Source organism: Carcharhinus amblyrhynchos, unplaced genomic scaffold (genome assembly GCF_965287045.1).
Source record: "Carcharhinus amblyrhynchos unplaced genomic scaffold, sCarAmb.v2.hapA scaffold_586, whole genome shotgun sequence".
In the NCBI taxonomy this organism is placed as follows: Eukaryota; Metazoa; Chordata; class Chondrichthyes; order Carcharhiniformes; family Carcharhinidae; genus Carcharhinus; species Carcharhinus amblyrhynchos.
Window position 1 is genome coordinate 62,715 of NW_027650326.1, and position 16,363 is coordinate 79,077.

Here is a 16,363-nt window from a genome sequence, read left to right on the forward strand (position 1 = left end):
GGATGAAGGTATAGTTGGGTGGATTAGTAAGTTTGCTGATGACACCAAAGTCGGAGGTGTGGTAGATTGTGAGGAAGGGTGTCGAAGTTTGCAGGGTGACTTGGATAGGTTGCAGAGCTGGGCCGCGAGGTGGCGGATGGAGTTTAATGCGGAGAAGTGTGAGGTAATCCATTTCGGTAGGAATAACAGATGTGTTGAGTATAGGGCTAACGGGAGGACTTTGAATAGAGTGGAGGAGCAGAGGGATCTAGGTGTATGTGTACATAGATCCCTGAAAGTTGGGAATCAAGTAGATAAGGTTGTTAAGAAGGCGTACGGTGTCTTGGTGTTTATTGGTAGGGGGATTGAATTTAGGAGTCGCAGCGTCATGTTGCAACTGTACACAACTCTGGTGCGGCCGCACTTGGAGTACTGTGTGCAGTTCTGGTCCCCACATTACAGGAAGGATGTGGAGGCTTTGGAGAGGGTGCAGAGGAGGTTTACCAGGATGTTGCCTGGTATGGAGGGGAGGTCCTATGAGGAGAGACTGAGGGATTTGGGGTTGTTTTCACTGGAAAGAAGGCGGCTAAGAGGGGATCTTATAGAAACATATAAGATGATTAGAGGTTTAGATAGGGTGGATGGTGATAGCCTGTTTCCTCGGATGGAGAAATCTAGCACGAGGGGGCATGGCTTTAAATTAAGGGGGGGTAGTTATAGGACGGATGTCAGGGGCAGGTTCTTTACCCAGAGGGTGGTGAGGGACTGGAATGCCCTGCCTGCTGCAGTTGTAAATGCGCCTAGTTTGGGGGCGTTTAAGAGATTGGTGGATAGGTTTATGGACGAAAAGGGATTGGTTTAGATTAGTGGGTCAATGTTTTTTTTTAAAAATAAGACTGGTCGGCGCAACATTGTGGGCCGAAGGGCCTGTTCCGCGCTGTAATGTTCTATGTTCTATGTGTTTGCCCAGTGAATATGTTGGTGAACCCTGCTCTAGCCTATGCTGGTGCCAGCCTAACGGACATGTCTCTGACAGTCAATGCTGCTGCCTTTGCATTGCCAGTGTCTGGGTGGAGATGTTCTTTCTACAATTTCACTCTCATCCTTATTCACATATCAGGCTGTGCTGCACTCACCGTGTCAGAACACATCGGGACATTGATCCACACTGTATCCACATGTCTGAAACCTCCTCACCTCGCAGCAATCTCCATCCAGACTGGCTTGTAATGATGGGATAACCTCCTCCCATCCTGAGGGAACAGGACCTCCCTCCGAGCCTGCGCATCCGGGAGGAGTCCCTCCAGGAGGAATTAATGATTGGGGGCGTAACCCTTGCCCTGCTTTCTGTCATTTCAGCCCCTCATTCAGTAAACAGAGCTCTCTTGCTGCTCCCTCCAGAGCTGCTGTGTTTGAAAATCCTGCTGGCTGCCTTTGGGGATGGTGCCAACATTGCCTGAAATAAATGGGGCAGAGTGCAAACACAGTCCCCCATTACCACAAATTCTGCAGTCGAATATCTGGCATTGGGACATCGCAGGGGGTCAGCACACCCAGAGTGCATTGTGATAGCCTTATCCTGGGAGATCAGCCTGCCTGATCATTGACTCTTCCTGCCGGGTAAGTACTAAACCTTATGGTGTGCATAAGTACTTGTGAAAATAAACCTCCCTGTTACGTTACAGCAACACATGTGCTTTTATTCACCATGGTTCTGACTGCAGCCTCGTAATATCACCTCCACCTCAATTCCAGATCTGAACCAGACACTGTGTAAAACAAACAGGCTTTCCTCACTTCACATTTGCTTCTTTCACAGATCACTTTAAAGCTTGTTCTTGATCCTTGTCCGAGCGGCAACATTTTTTTTTGCTACCTTTCTGTCTACCACCCTTATTATCTCGAACATTTCTATCGAATCTCCTCTTAACATTCTTCCCTGCAAGAAGAACAGCCAAAACCCCTCCAATTGAACCTCGTGGCTGAAATTTCACATCTCTGTAACTGATCTTGTAAACCTCTTCAGCACTCTCTCCAATGTTCTAAGCCTTCCTAAAGTATGACATGCTGAAGTGAGATCTAACTAATGTATTTTACAGATTCAGCACAGCCTCCTTGCTCTTGTACTCTATGCCCCTATTGACAATGTTATGATCCCAGCTGACTATTGGACAGTCAGGTCTAAGAGCAGAACACTGGCTGAATAGATCATAACTCTTTTTTTAGAAATATAGATGAACAGAATAACAAGGTAGTCAATTAACTTTTAACAATACACTAAAATCTTTGCTAAAATAACTACAATGCATCAGTACTGGACCCTATCTAACTTCACAGATGTCTACAGGTCTGTAAGGATGACACAAGTTACAAAATAGATCTTATGCTCTAATGTTTTCAGTAAGTACACAGTCAACGTAAACCAACAAGCCACCTGTGGTCAGATACACCACTCTCTGAAACTGCCACTCGAAGTAAATTCAGTGGATTCTTCAAATCCCCCAAATGTTTGTCACACTGTGGGGGGGAAAAAAAACTAGTCTGACTGGGACTCTTGCTTCCACACGAATGTCTCTCAGTTTCACTCTAGAAAACAAAGCAGCCTTTGGAATCTTTTCACAAACAACGCTTCCTCTCAGATGGCTTCGCCAAGGATCTCCCTCCAGTATTTCAACGTTTCTTTTCATTATTCCTTCATATTCAGCCATACCAACAGACACCAGTGCCTCATATACTGTATGAAGGTGTCACCAACTTTAGGATTACATCAGATATCTGGATTCTCGTGAGCAAACTTTACCGTGTCTGCACCTAACAGCTCTGTCTGTAACTGGGAGCCTCTCTCTGCTCGTCTCTTTAACTTCAGGAGCAGTAGCTTGTAGAGATTCAGGTTTTTTGTCACTTTGACTTCTATCTTCCTGTTACTCTTCCTTCTTGGTTTCTGACGGTGATTTATCTTTTGGGTTCTGCTTTCTGAATCCCTGCATTGCCCTGCCTTTACTGGCAGCCTCTGTGAACACCATCTTGCTTCTTGGGTTAACTGGTTGCAACTGAAACTCAGTGTTTCTATCATTCATTGTGGGCCTCTGAATATAAGCAACCTTTTTTTAACCTCTATAACTCGTACACTGTCGTAAACCTTAAATTAAAATGCAGGGACAGTTTACAGTGAAACCAGGCAGGCAGCTTTGTTTAACATGAAGTGAAATTAAAGTTTTGGCCCTTTCTGAGCTCACAAGCATAGAAACACAAATTAAACTTAAACTCATGAAATATTATCTGATGCCCACAAACAATTTCATAACAGTAAAGCGCAAGATACTGTATTCTTTAACTGCTACCTACATTTGCCCTGCTAACGGCAACGGTCGATGTAATATACGTCCAGTCCCTCTGATCCTGCAATCCGTTAACAATTCTACCGATTATTTTATATTGCTTCCTCATGTTCATGTTTCCTGAAAGTCTCACCTCACACGTCTCTGCATTGAACTTAATCTGCCTCCTATCTGCATGCTCCACCATGGTCTGTTTCTCAGTCCCAAGCTCCCCTCCTCTCAGTTTCTGATGCTTCAAAGATTTCTGTGATCAACAAACTTTGAAATTGTCCTCAAGACTGTAAACACCGAGATCATTGATATATATCAGGGAAAAGCAAGGATCCCAATACTGACCGCTAGGGTTCTCCACTACAGACATCCTCCAGCCTGGAAAATATCCATTACTCTTTATTCATCCAATTTTGTATCCACATTGCGACTTTCCCATTTATTTAATGAGCTTATGCCACAAGTCTGTTGTGTCACTGCATCAGATGATTTTTGAATATCCGTGTACACAACATCAACAGCAGAACCGTCACTGACCCTTTCTGTTGCTTCCTCCCATTCGCAGCAATATAAAGCCAGTCACAAACAGCATTTTTTTTTTAACCAACCAATGAATTTACTTTTCCTGTGTTGATATTAGATTTACCATTTTCCTTTTGAACTCAGCACGGGCCGGCTCAGAGTAGCTGAATGATCAGTTGACCGTCCGATCCTCAGCTAAGTTTAACACTACTGTTCCAGTCTGGAACCGCAGACTTGACTAAATTGGATTGACCCAGTCTTTTCGATTGTGGGTTACTGCCTTCTGGCCCTCTCTTCATCCACTCCAACAAACTGAGATATCTGGGAATTAAACCTGTATCAACTGCTTGGAAAGCAACTATGTTCACAATTACATCTCTGGCAGTGTATTTAGGGACTCCTATGGTTTAGGTGCAACCACAGTGCTGTGAGAAAGAGAATCCCAGGATTTTGATCAAGTCACTGTGAAGGAACAATGATATATTTTTAAGTCAGGATGGTGTGTATCTTGGAAGGGAACAACCAGGTGGAGATGTTTCCATTCATCTGCTGCCCTTGTCCTTCCAGGGATAAAAATCATCACAAGACTGGACGGTGCTGTATAATGAGCCATGGTGAGTTGCTGCACTGCATCTTGTAGATGGTCCAACAACCACAACTATCTTCCTTTGTGCTGGTGTTGCTCCAATTAGCAGAAAGGTTTTTCTCTTATTTCCATTGATTTCAGTTTTTCACTGGCTCCTTTTTGCTACATGTGGTCATATTCTGCCTTGACGTCAAGGACAGTCACTCTCATCTCACATCCTGAGTTCAGCTGTGTTGTCCATGTTTGCATCAAGGCTGTAATGAGGTAAAGGACTGAGTGACCCTGAGTAAGCACAAGCTCAGAGCCAGTGAGCAGGTCATTGCCAATTCAATGCCATTTGATAATCTCAGTGAAGCCTTCCATACTGTGCTGATGATGGAGAGTAGACTGATGGGGTGGTAAATGGACAGATTGGATTTCTTCTCTCCTTTTTTGTGTATGGTCATACCTGGGAAATTTCCTACTATTTTGGGTAAATGTCAGTGTTGTAGCTCTATTGGAACAGCTTGGCTAGGAACAGAGCAAGTTCTGGAGCAGTAATCTTCAGTATAATTACTGGAATATTGACAAGACCGATGATGTTTGCAGTATTCTGTGCCGTCAGCTATTTCTTGACACCATTTGGAGCAAATTGTATTAGCTGAAGGCATATCTGTGATGATGGGGACCTCTGGATGGTTCAACCACTGAAGTTAGTTACAAATATTTGAGCCATATCTTTTGCACTGATGTGATAGTCTCTGTCATGAGGATGGGATGTTTGTGAAGCCTCCTCCTTCTCTGTTTCATCGTGCACCACCATTCACAGCTCAATGTGGCAGGACTGCAGAGCTTAGATCTGAGCTGAGGAATCCAGAATTTCCCGAATGAGGAAACTTGCTGCTGGAAAATCTCCAGTCAAACTGTCAGTGATATGAAACAGGATTTTCGGATAATCCGTTTCCTGTGTGAGGATCTACTGGGAAGAGGGAACTCCCGGAAATAGAACACTAGCCGTACCTGCAGTAAGTGTGGAGCCTGTTTAATGTGGAATAAAGTGGGAGACAGTCCTTCCCCCATCAACTGTTCAAGCAGAAATATTTCAGCTTTCCAATGGGAGAATAATCTTTCCTTATTGTGTAAAATCCAGGGGATGTATCTTCCAGCAAAAGTTAGCACAGCTTCACAATTTAACTCACCCTGAGATATACAGATTAATCTAATGTCAAGAGTTAAGTAGTACAGGGAATCACAGCTTTATCATGTAACTGTCAGTAAATTGTACAATTCTCATAAAATCCTGGATTTATGTAACAATAGAAATGATTTGAATTTCTGGAAATTTGGCAGGGTCAGAGAGATTCATAGAACATAGAACATTACAGCGCAGAACAGGCCCTTCGGCCCACGATGTTGCGCCGACCAGTTAAAAAACAATGACCCACTAACCTAAACCAATCCCTTTTCATCCATAAACCTATCCATGGATCTCTTAAGCGCCCCCAAACTAGGCGCATTTACAACTGCAGCAGGCAGGGCATTCCAATCCCTCACCACCCTCTGGGTAAAGAACCTACCCCTGACATCCGTCCTATAACTACCCCCCCTTAATTTAAAGCCATGCCCCCTCGTGCTAGATTTCTCCATCAGAGGAAAAAGGCTATCACTATCCACCTTGTCTAAACCTCTAATCATCTTATATGTTTCAATAAGATCCCCTCTTAGCCGCCTTCTTTCCAGCGAAAACAACCCCAAATCCCTCAGCCTCTCCTCATAGGACCTCCCCTCCATACCAGGCAACATCCTGGTAAACCACCTCTGCACCCTCTCCAAAGCCTCCACATCCTTCCTGTAATGTGGGGACCAGAACTGCACACAGTACTCCAAGTGCGGCCGCACCAGAGTTGTGTACAGTTGCAACATGACGCTGCGACTCCTAAATTCAATCCCCCTACCAATAAACGCCAAGACACCATATGCCTTCTTAACAACCTTATCTACTTGATTCCCAACTTTCAGGGATCTGTGTACACGTACACCTAGATCCCTCTGCTCATCCACACTATTCAAAGTCATCCCGTTAGCCCTATACTCAACACATCTGTTATTCCTACCAAAGTGAATTACCTCACACTTCTCCGCATTAAACTCCATCCGCCACCTCTGCAACCTGTCTAAGTCTTCCTGCAAACTATGACACCCTTCCTCACTATCTACCACACCTCCGACTTTGGTGTCATCAGCAAATTTACTAATCCACCCAACTATACCCTCATCCAGATCATTAATAAAAATTACAAACAGCAGTGGCCCCAAAACAGATCCCTGAGGCACACCACTCGTAACCGAACTCCATGATGAATATTTACCATCAACCACCACCCTCTGTCTCCTACCCGCTAGCCAATTCCTGATCCAATTCCCTAGATCACCCCCAATCCCATACATCTGCATTTTCTGCAGAAGCCTACCATGGTGAACCTTATCAAACGCCTTACTAAAATCCATATACACCACGTCCACTGCCTTACCCCCATCCACCTCTTTGGTCACTTTCTCAAAAAACTCAATAAGGTTAGTAAGGCACGACCTACCCGCCACAAAACCATGCTGACTATCTCCAATCAATTTATTATTCTCCAAATAACTATAAATCCTATCCCTAATAATTTTTTCTAAAACCTTGCCCACAACAGAAGTGAGACTCACCGGTCTATAATTCCTGGGGAAGTCTCTGTTCCCCTTCTTCAACAATGGGACAACATTCGCTAACCTCCAATCTTCCAGTACTATACCAGAGGCCAACGACGACCTGAAGATCAGAGCCAGAGGTTCTGCAATCACTTCTCTTGCCTCCCAGAGAATCCTGGGGTAAATCCCATCCGGACCAGGGGACTTATCTATTTTCAGACCCTCCAGAATGCCCAGCACATCCTCCTTATCAACTGTAATACTGTCAATTCTACTCCCCTGCAACCCAGTGTCCTCCTCAGCTATATCCATGTCCCCCCTGCGTGAACACCGAAGAGAAATATTGGTTCAATGCCTCTCCAATCTCCTCCGGTTCCACACATAACTTCCCTCTGCTGTCTATAACTGGCCCTAATCTTGCCCTAACCAACCTTCTGTTCTTGACATACCTATAGGACGCCTTAGGATTCTCCTTAACCCTATCAGCCAAAGTCTTCTCATGTCCTCTTTTAGCCCTTCTTAGCTCACTCTTCAACTCCCTCCTAGCCAATCTAAAGCTTTCTAGTGCACTACCCGAGCCCTCACGTCAGGAAAGTAATTCTGATGATCAGGAAATGAGACCAGAATGAGGGATATGTTTAAAAATTACTTGTTCACAGGGTGTGGACATTGCTGGCTAGACTGGCATTCATTACCCATCTCTGATTACACTCACATCCCCTAGGAGCCATTAGCAGTGGGCAACAAATGCTGGTTTAACCAGTGACACCCAAATCCAAGAACAATTGAACAAAAATATATATTTTGAGAGATGTAAAGGTGATTTTCACCAGTAGGCAAACCAGTGAGAGCAATTTTTTTCATCATTTTCCACAGATGACTTTTCTTTTCCATTCAGCTGAAATGACAATTGGTTAAGGTGTAGTATCGTAACTTGAATCCGTTCCCCACTGGTGCTAAGTTTCTGATATAAAAATAGGCCCAGGTTCTTTTCCTGGTGAAAATTCGGCTGATTTTAATGTATTTCTCACTTTGTGTTTAGCCTGGATCACAATAACATGGTAGATTCAGGAGTGAAGGTTCTGTCTGCGGCTCTGAGGAATCCAGACTGTAAAATACAGGCACTGAGATAAGTGCCAAACTTTGTGAGATTGTTTATAATAATTGGATGTTTGACACTGCAAATTATTCAGTGTCAGTAATAGTGCCATTACTAATCACTACACATCATTCCTGTCAGTATTAGTGTTATTGTTAAACACCACGGATTTACTCTGGTTCCTGTAATCTTTCCCTCTCTGATCTCCAGGTCAGAGCGTAACAGCTACAGATATTCTCACCTCCACAGTCAGTACAAACCAGTCAGTGATGTGTCTGAACCTGAATTACAATAAACAGCGAGATCCAGGAGTGAAAGCTTTAAATGTTCATTTATAATTATTCTCAAAACATTCATCAGAATAAAAAAGATAAACAAGACAATTACATGCTCGTAGAAATTCCATAGATGGGAGGTCACATGTTCAAACGAGTTAATTTGTCATTCCGATTGTAGATGTTTAAGTCTGTAAGCTTCTCAGTTTGATTAAAAGTATAAAACTGCTGTATATCAGTGAGGCAGTTAACAAATGACATTGGAATCTGATGAGTTCTATCCTGAGGGATCCACACTCAAATGTGTGTTAAACAGAGCTGAAGGATCATTTTAAAAGTTAAGGCAGAGATCGAGGTGGAGAGGATTAGGAAGGGATTCCCAGAGTTTACAGCCCAGGAACTCTTACACCCCAGGAGGCAGGACAGTAAGTTGCAATGCAGAAATAAGAATGGATATAGATAAGTTAGGAGAGTGGACAAAATGTGGCAGATGGACTTTAACATGGATGAGTGTGAGGTCATGCATTTTGGTTGGAAAAATGGCAAGGCAACTTATTATCTAAATGGTGAGAGACTTCAGGGTGCTCCGGTGCAGAGGAATATAGTTGTCCTCGTTCATGAGTCCCAGGAAACTAGCATGTAGCTACAGCAGGTGATAAAGAAAATGAATGGAATGTTGGCATTTATAGAATATAAAAGTAAGAAAGTATTGTTGCAACTATACAAGGTGAGGCCGCATCTGGAGTGTTGTGCACAGTTTTAGGCCCCGTATTTGAGGAAGGACGTAGTGGAATAGGAGGCAGTTCAGAGGAGGTTCACTAGATTGATTCCAGAGGGTTTGTCGTCTGAAGAGAGATTGAACAGTTTAGTCTTATACTCTCTGGGATTTAGAAGAATGAGGGGAGATCAAATTGAAATATAGAAGCTGATAAAAGGTACGGATAAAGTAGCTTCCACTGGTGGGACATTCTAGGATGAGAAGTCCTCATCTTTGGATAAGGAGCAGCAAATTTAAAACAGAGTTGAGGGGAAACTACTCCCAAAGGCTTCTGAATCTGTGGAATTCACTACCCCAAAGTGCGGTGGATGCTGGGACAATGAGTAAATTTACAAAGGATTTAGACAGATTTTTAATCGGTAATGGGTTGAAGGGTTATGGGGAGATGGCAGGAAAATGGGGATGAGGAGCATATCAGCCATGATCGAATGGCGGAGCGGATCCGATGGGCTGAATGGCCTAATTCTGCTTCTGTATCTTATGTACTCATGAATTAATGAGCTGAAGGCTCAGCTCAGCTGCCAATGGTAATAATCACAGTACAGAATAGTCAGAATTATATCCCTATTAATAATGGGCAGTGTGTTTAATAACACATAATGATACTACAAGTACCATAGCTATCAATATTTGTTAGATACACTGTCCACTGTTAATAGACAAATAACCAGCTTGGCAGTAAAATTAAAGACCATGAAATAAAACAGACTATGGCAGCATGGATATGAAGTTATCTGTGAGACAGACAGGAGTGGGCGAACTTTATTCTTTCAGTTAGAGGAAGCTTACAGTGGCTTTTCCCAGCAATCAGTACAGTGTTACTGTGGCTAATTGTCTTTACATATATTAACAAATTAGACTTGGGTGTAACTAAAAACGAGATGTGAACCTGGTGAAGCTCCAGCACATGGCCACGTGCAGCCCGGAGAGTGGAGGCAACATATGATAGATCGAGCTCTGAATCAGATCAGAGACCTGCAGTCTGCCATATCCACTCATAAATAGTGTTAGACATGGAACAAATGTCGGACATGCCACTAGCATTAGGGGACACAGTGGTCAGCACTGCTGCCTCACAGCACCAGGGACCATGGTTCAATTCCAGCTTTGGGTGACTGTACATGTGGAGTTTGTACCTTCTCCCCTTGTCTGTGTGGGTTTCCTCCGGGTGCTCCGGTTTCTTTCCACAGTCCAAAGATGTGCAGGTTTGATGATTGGCTATGCTAAGTTGTCTCTAGCACTCTCAGGGTGTGTAGGTTAGGGGAATCAGTGGGCCATATATGTGGAGTTTGAGAGACAGGGCCTGGGTAAGATATTCTTTCAAAAAAATGGTGTAGACTCAATGGGCCAAATGGCCTCCTGCATTCTTGGAATTTTATGATTTCTATAAACAAGCCACAAGAATCCCATCGTTACTGATGAGGGAACCCAGACCATCAGTACAAACGATGAGGCTGAAACATTAGCAGCCATCTTCAGCCAGAAGTGATGAGTAGAATGATTAACCTCAGCCTCCTCCTGAGGTCCCAGCATTACAGATATCAATTTGATTCACTGCATGTGAGGTAAAGAAATGACTGAAGGTGCTGCGTACTGCAAAATCTGTCAGCCTGGCAGTACCCCAGCAATGGTACTGAAAAACTGTGCTCCATAACTAGCCATTCCTCTAGCCAAGCTGTTCCAGTACAGTTACAACACTGGATCTACCAGACAATGTGGAACAAAGCAGGGCAAATCCATTCTGGTGATTTACTGCTCCATCAGCCTGCTCTTGATCATTAGAAAATGTGGAATTCTTCCAGTGCCTCATGATCATCACTGAAGGAGTTCCTCAGGGTGATGTCCGAAGCCCAACCACCTTCAACTGCTTTATCAATGTCCTTCCTTCCATTATACAGAATGAGGATGCTCACTAACACAACGGGATATCGATAGGCTGGTATATTGGGCAGATATATGGCAAATGGAGTTTAATCTGGATAAATGTGAGGTGATGCATTTTGGCCAGAATAATGTAGGGGGGAGTTGTATGATAAAGGGAAAGCCCATAAGGAGTATAGAAACGCAGCGAGACCTGGGGGTGCAACTGCACAAGTCTTTGAAGGTGGCAGTACAAGTGGAGAAGGTTGTGAAGAAAGCGTATGGTATGTTAGCCTTTATAGGAAGGGGTATAGAATATAAGAGCTGGAGTCTAATGTTGCAGTTGTATAGAATGTTGGTTAGGCCGCATTTGGAGTACTGCATCCAGTTCTGGTCGCCTTACTACCGGAAGGATGTGGAGACTCTGGAGAGAGTGTAGAGGAGGTTTACCAGGATGTTGCCTGGTATGGAAGGACTGGGTTATGAGGCAAGATTGAGCAAATTGGGGCTGTTTTCCCTTGAAAGACGGTGACTGAGGGGGGATCTAATCGAGGTATATAAGATTATAAAGGGTATAGCTAGAGTAAACAGAGGTAAGCTATTTCCTATGTTAGCGACACACAGTACGAGGGGCCACGGGCTTAAGGTGAGGGGGGAGAGATATAACACAGATATTAGAGGGAGGTTTTTCACACAGAGGGTAGTGGGGGTATGGAATGCTCTGTCAAGTAAGGTGGTGGAGGCAGGCATGCTGGAGTTGTTTAAGAGTAACTTAGGCACATGAGTGGGTTGGAGATGGGAGGATATAGGAGATTGTTTTAAATAAAGTTCATAAACAGTGGGACGACCCTGGTAATGGAAAGGGATATGGGATGATAATGTTTTTTCTCTTTTAATTCACAGGTTTTAAGTCGGTCCACCTTGTCCAACGAGGGGCATACACGCAATGGGTCGTACTTGGGGCTGCTCTTGAATGTTGGAGATTGGCCTAGTGCTTCATGTCATTAGTGTGTGCTTAAACTGGACCAGATGCTGGGCAAGACGACAGCTCAGTGACTATCACTGTTTGCTGTGCAGACACATGGATTTGGGCCGGTGTCTGTGGGAGTTTGCGCATTCTCCCCGTGCTTGTGTGGGTTTTCTCTGGGTGCTCCGGTTTCCTCCCACACCCCAAAGATGTGCTATTAGGCTGATCGGAAGTAATAAATTGTCCCTAAGTTCGTTTCCCTCAATGTGGATTGCCATAATCATAGATAAGGGTTGTGGGTGGAGGGGGGCGCTGGTAATATTAAAATGGCGGCACGGGCTCGTTGGGCTGAAGGGCCTGTTTCCCAGGCTGTTTTTGTTCTTTGTTCTTTGTACAATGCTCAGTACTGTTCACAATTCCTCAGAGACTGAAGCAACCTATATCAACAAACAGCGAGACCTGAACAAAACAGAAAATGCTGGAAAGGCTCAGCGTGTTCGACAGCTTCTGTGGAGAGAGAGCAGCTAACGCTTCGAATCTGGATGATTCTTCAACAGAGCTAGCGTCTAAAGAACATTCAGGCTTAACCTGATAAACAGCAAGTAAAGCTTCACATGCAGGATGTTGTGTGCCAGGCAAGGACGATCTCAAACAGAATGTAATCTAACCATATTCCGTTTATGTTGAATGGCAGCACCATTGCAGAATCCTCGACTATCAACATCTGGGTGGTGGGGGCTGCACTGGGACCATTGAACAGACACTGAACTGTAAACACTGTGGCTCCAAGGGTCGATCACAGTCTGGGAATTCAGAGATGAGCAACTCGCCTCCTGTCTCCCAAATGCTTGTTCTCCGTCAACAAGGCACAAGTCAGCAGTGTGATGGAATCTGCTCATCTTACTGGAATGAGTGCAGCTTCAGAAATATTCAAGAAGCTCATCCGTGGCAGAGGAGCTGAATGGATCAGCAGGCCATCCACCAAATTAAACATTGACTCTCTCCATCACTGACACACACTGCCAGCAGTGTGTACCACATACAAGGTGGACTGTAGCAACTCACCAAATTTCCTGAGACAAATTGTTTCAAATATGTACTAATTATCACCTAGACGGGCAAGGATATCAGAAGACTAGAACACCAACCAGCTTCAGGTTCCCTTCTAAACCACACAACATTCTGACTTGGAAAGTAATGCGTTGGCATCACTACTGTGGCATCATAATCCTGGATGTCCTTTCCGAATGGCATTGTACCAGGTGGCTGCAGAATTTAAGAAGATGGCTCACCACCCCCTTCTCAAGGGTAATTGGGAATGGGCTACGAGTGTTGGAATTCCCCATGACACCACCATCCCATGAGAAAATGAAGACCAGCTCGACCCACTGAAGGATTGAGTAATTGTGCCTGAGTATAATCCAAACTCAGTTACAGAGGAGAAACACAACAGTGCAACTAGAGTGCGACAGTGCAACTGGAGTGACCATTGAGCAGGCCGGAGGGTTTCTAAAGATAGATCTGATGGAACCCTTCAATATACCCAGCGAGGGTCTCAATGCCCTGGTGTTGTTCTGTGTTCTATACAACCTGGAGTTAGAGTGGAGAAGCTTTGAACAAAGTGTGATGCAATACAATGTTGACCAGATGCTTCATGATGAGGAACCCCATGGACCACAGGCCAGGGACATGGGATATGTGTCAGGGAGGATGGAGATTCAGTAATACAGACATGTTTTCCATGAACCTTAACTCACACAGCCATTCAGTGTAATAAATCTTCCACCATCTCCAGCACTGTTACTGTTTGTGTGAATGTTTTATAATTTCCCTGGAGCCATCACTACATGAAACAAAGGCATTGGAATTGTATTGACCTCATTCAGTACTGTATTTCCCATCTCACATTCCCAGTGAACTGTTAAAGACCCAGTAATATGGTGAAGGATTTATTTAGTGGTGTTCCATCTCTGAATTTACTGAAGATACAAAGTGACCAGTAACAACAAAGTATAACCCTGTGAAACCCAAGGCAGCAACCTCACCATGACAACCACCCCCATCCCTACACTTTCCACTGAGCTACAGGCAGCATCTTTACCTCTCTGCTCTGGGAATTTCGATGACCGTGGCCTTTGTCCTCGGATTTCCTGAGTCCTGGAAGAATCCGGCCGACTCTGAATCCTCTGCACAAATGCTGGAGTTGTCTCCATGATCATAGCTTCGTGAGGTGTTTGTGTCACAGTCGGAGCAGGAGAGGACCCACTGCCCACACCCAGGGGCATCCTGAGAGGAGCTCCCAAATGCTGCAGGCAGCCACTCCTCTATCCATTCAGGGCAAACTGGACCCTCCCTGCTCAGCTGGGAAGTCCTGACAGTGACTCCAGGCACATTTTCCCACCCCTCCCACAGCCCGTGTTCCACAGAGCTCCTGGAGGTGGTGAGAACATGCAGCTCATGTGTATTTGCTGTGGGTGATAGGCTGGATGTGACTCTCCATGAAGGTCACCAATCTCTCTGTGGAGGATGTTATTTGTGCTCATACCTGAGACATGGTAACACTGCTGGCCTGGATTGACTCCTCCATCCTTTGTGTATGGATACACGCAGCCTTTGGAAACTCCACCGGATGTTAAAATACCTTACACTGCAGCTCCAGTATCTGCTGCATTGTTAAAGACTCCAGTCACATTTCACCTTCCACAACCTGGCTCTGCCCTCTCCCCTCAAGAGTGTGAGTGAACTCAGCTATTGCTGCCTCCATCAGCTGCTCGGGTTTGTGTGTGCTGTCCTGTGCTGTCAGATTGTAACCCCTTTGCTAATCGTGTGAGACAGTATCTGCTCTGGCGAATGTTATGGGGAATAATATGACAGTCCATCCTCTGATGACTCCTCATCTTCAGAGCTGCACACCCATCTCCCCTCACCACAGCTGTTGATTTGTGAGAGAGTGAAGATTGTTAGAGGGTAATGCACATTCCAACATGTCCTGGAGACTGTTCCTAACCCAGAGCTCCATCTGACCAATGGAGGACACACAAGCACCAGGTTTTGGACTCAGCAGCAGAGCCTCTCCTGTGCCCATCACTCACTCACTCACTCTCTCTGGATCCACAACCCATCTCACCATCGATTGCCCACCCAGCCTCCAGGTCTCCCAGCTCCAGCACTTCATCTTCCATTGGCAAAAGGATGACCCAATCCAGACACTGTCACTCTTGGCTCCTTCTCTGACGCTGTGTGCCCTCTTCTACAAGCACATAAATTTCCATTGTTACTCACCCATCAAAGACACACACCAGCCTATGGTGCTGCCAGACTGCCCATCATGGGCCCACCAGGATGGTCACTCAGTGTGGGCAGTGCAGCAGTCATCTCTGACTGACCGGAACCCTTCACAGAGAGGCTGACATGTTCCTGAAGATTGATGCTGCTGTTTGGACATTGCCAGTGTCTGAGTGGAGATGTTCTTTCCACAATTTCTCTTTCATCCTTATTCACATATCAGCCTGTAAGTTTAACATTGACTGTTGTAGGTAAAAGATACTTCTGAGACCAGTTGTGAGTCAAAGTATAGCAGTTTTTCAAAAGCTTTTGGGAGATAAACCTGGTACCTAACAGCAGTTCCCCAGGCTTCTCTCCGCACACACATTAATAGCACATATTTTTTAAAACCCCCCCCCCCCCCGGAAGCATGTACGTATCTTCTTATTCTCAGCAGGTTCTCAGGCTGTGGCTTGTCCTCCATCATAGGAACATGGCTGCCTTGTTGTTTCTTCACGGTGATCCCAAGGCTGCAATTGTCCCACATCTGTGGTGTGATTAGCCATTAGCTAACATACAAGCCGGCACAACAAGTTAACAGCAAACAAATTAACGGGGCCAGTATAACAATTTTATGTTCATAGGTTGTATAGCATATAATATCTCAGTACATAACACACAAACAATACATAACAAATATATACGAAGGCATGCAAGCTCTACTATGTTGGGCAGAATATTAAAGACGCAAACATAGATACGAGCTGGGTCAGCTACACTTCTGAACACAATTAGCTGGGACTATCATAAACTTGTGTACAACAGCAGGGACAGCTGCTGTCTTATCTGTCTGGGACACATGAAAACAAGCCTTACATCTGTCTGGAATACATGAAAACAAGCCTTACATCTGGTCCATCCTGTCTGTACCAGCTCACCAAATTAGCATTAGGAATTTGTGTCATTCTCCAGCCTTTTTCTCGTATCCTCGCTCATTGTTTCTATTCAAATCATCATCTAATTCCTTTTTGACT

At 44.6% G+C, this 16,363-nt stretch overlaps 1 protein-coding gene and 1 non-coding gene across 2 annotated transcripts in view; one reads left to right on the forward strand and one right to left on the reverse strand.

Moving 5' to 3' along the window:
- LOC145339648 (NACHT, LRR and PYD domains-containing protein 3-like) overlaps nucleotides 1-16,363 on the forward strand; it is a 59,156-nt gene that overhangs the window by 27,561 nt on the left and 15,232 nt on the right. The window contains exons 8-10 of the mRNA XM_080184163.1: nucleotides 5,295-5,312; nucleotides 8,129-8,207; nucleotides 14,833-14,840. Of these exons, the coding sequence (XP_080040289.1) occupies nucleotides 5,295-5,312; nucleotides 8,129-8,207; nucleotides 14,833-14,840 (105 nt within the window). The remainder of the gene's footprint in view (nucleotides 1-5,294; nucleotides 5,313-8,128; nucleotides 8,208-14,832; nucleotides 14,841-16,363) is intronic.
- LOC145339649 (U1 spliceosomal RNA) lies at nucleotides 1,446-1,607 on the reverse strand. The gene has a single exon (XR_013886048.1). It is a non-coding gene; the product is annotated as a U1 spliceosomal RNA (small nuclear RNA).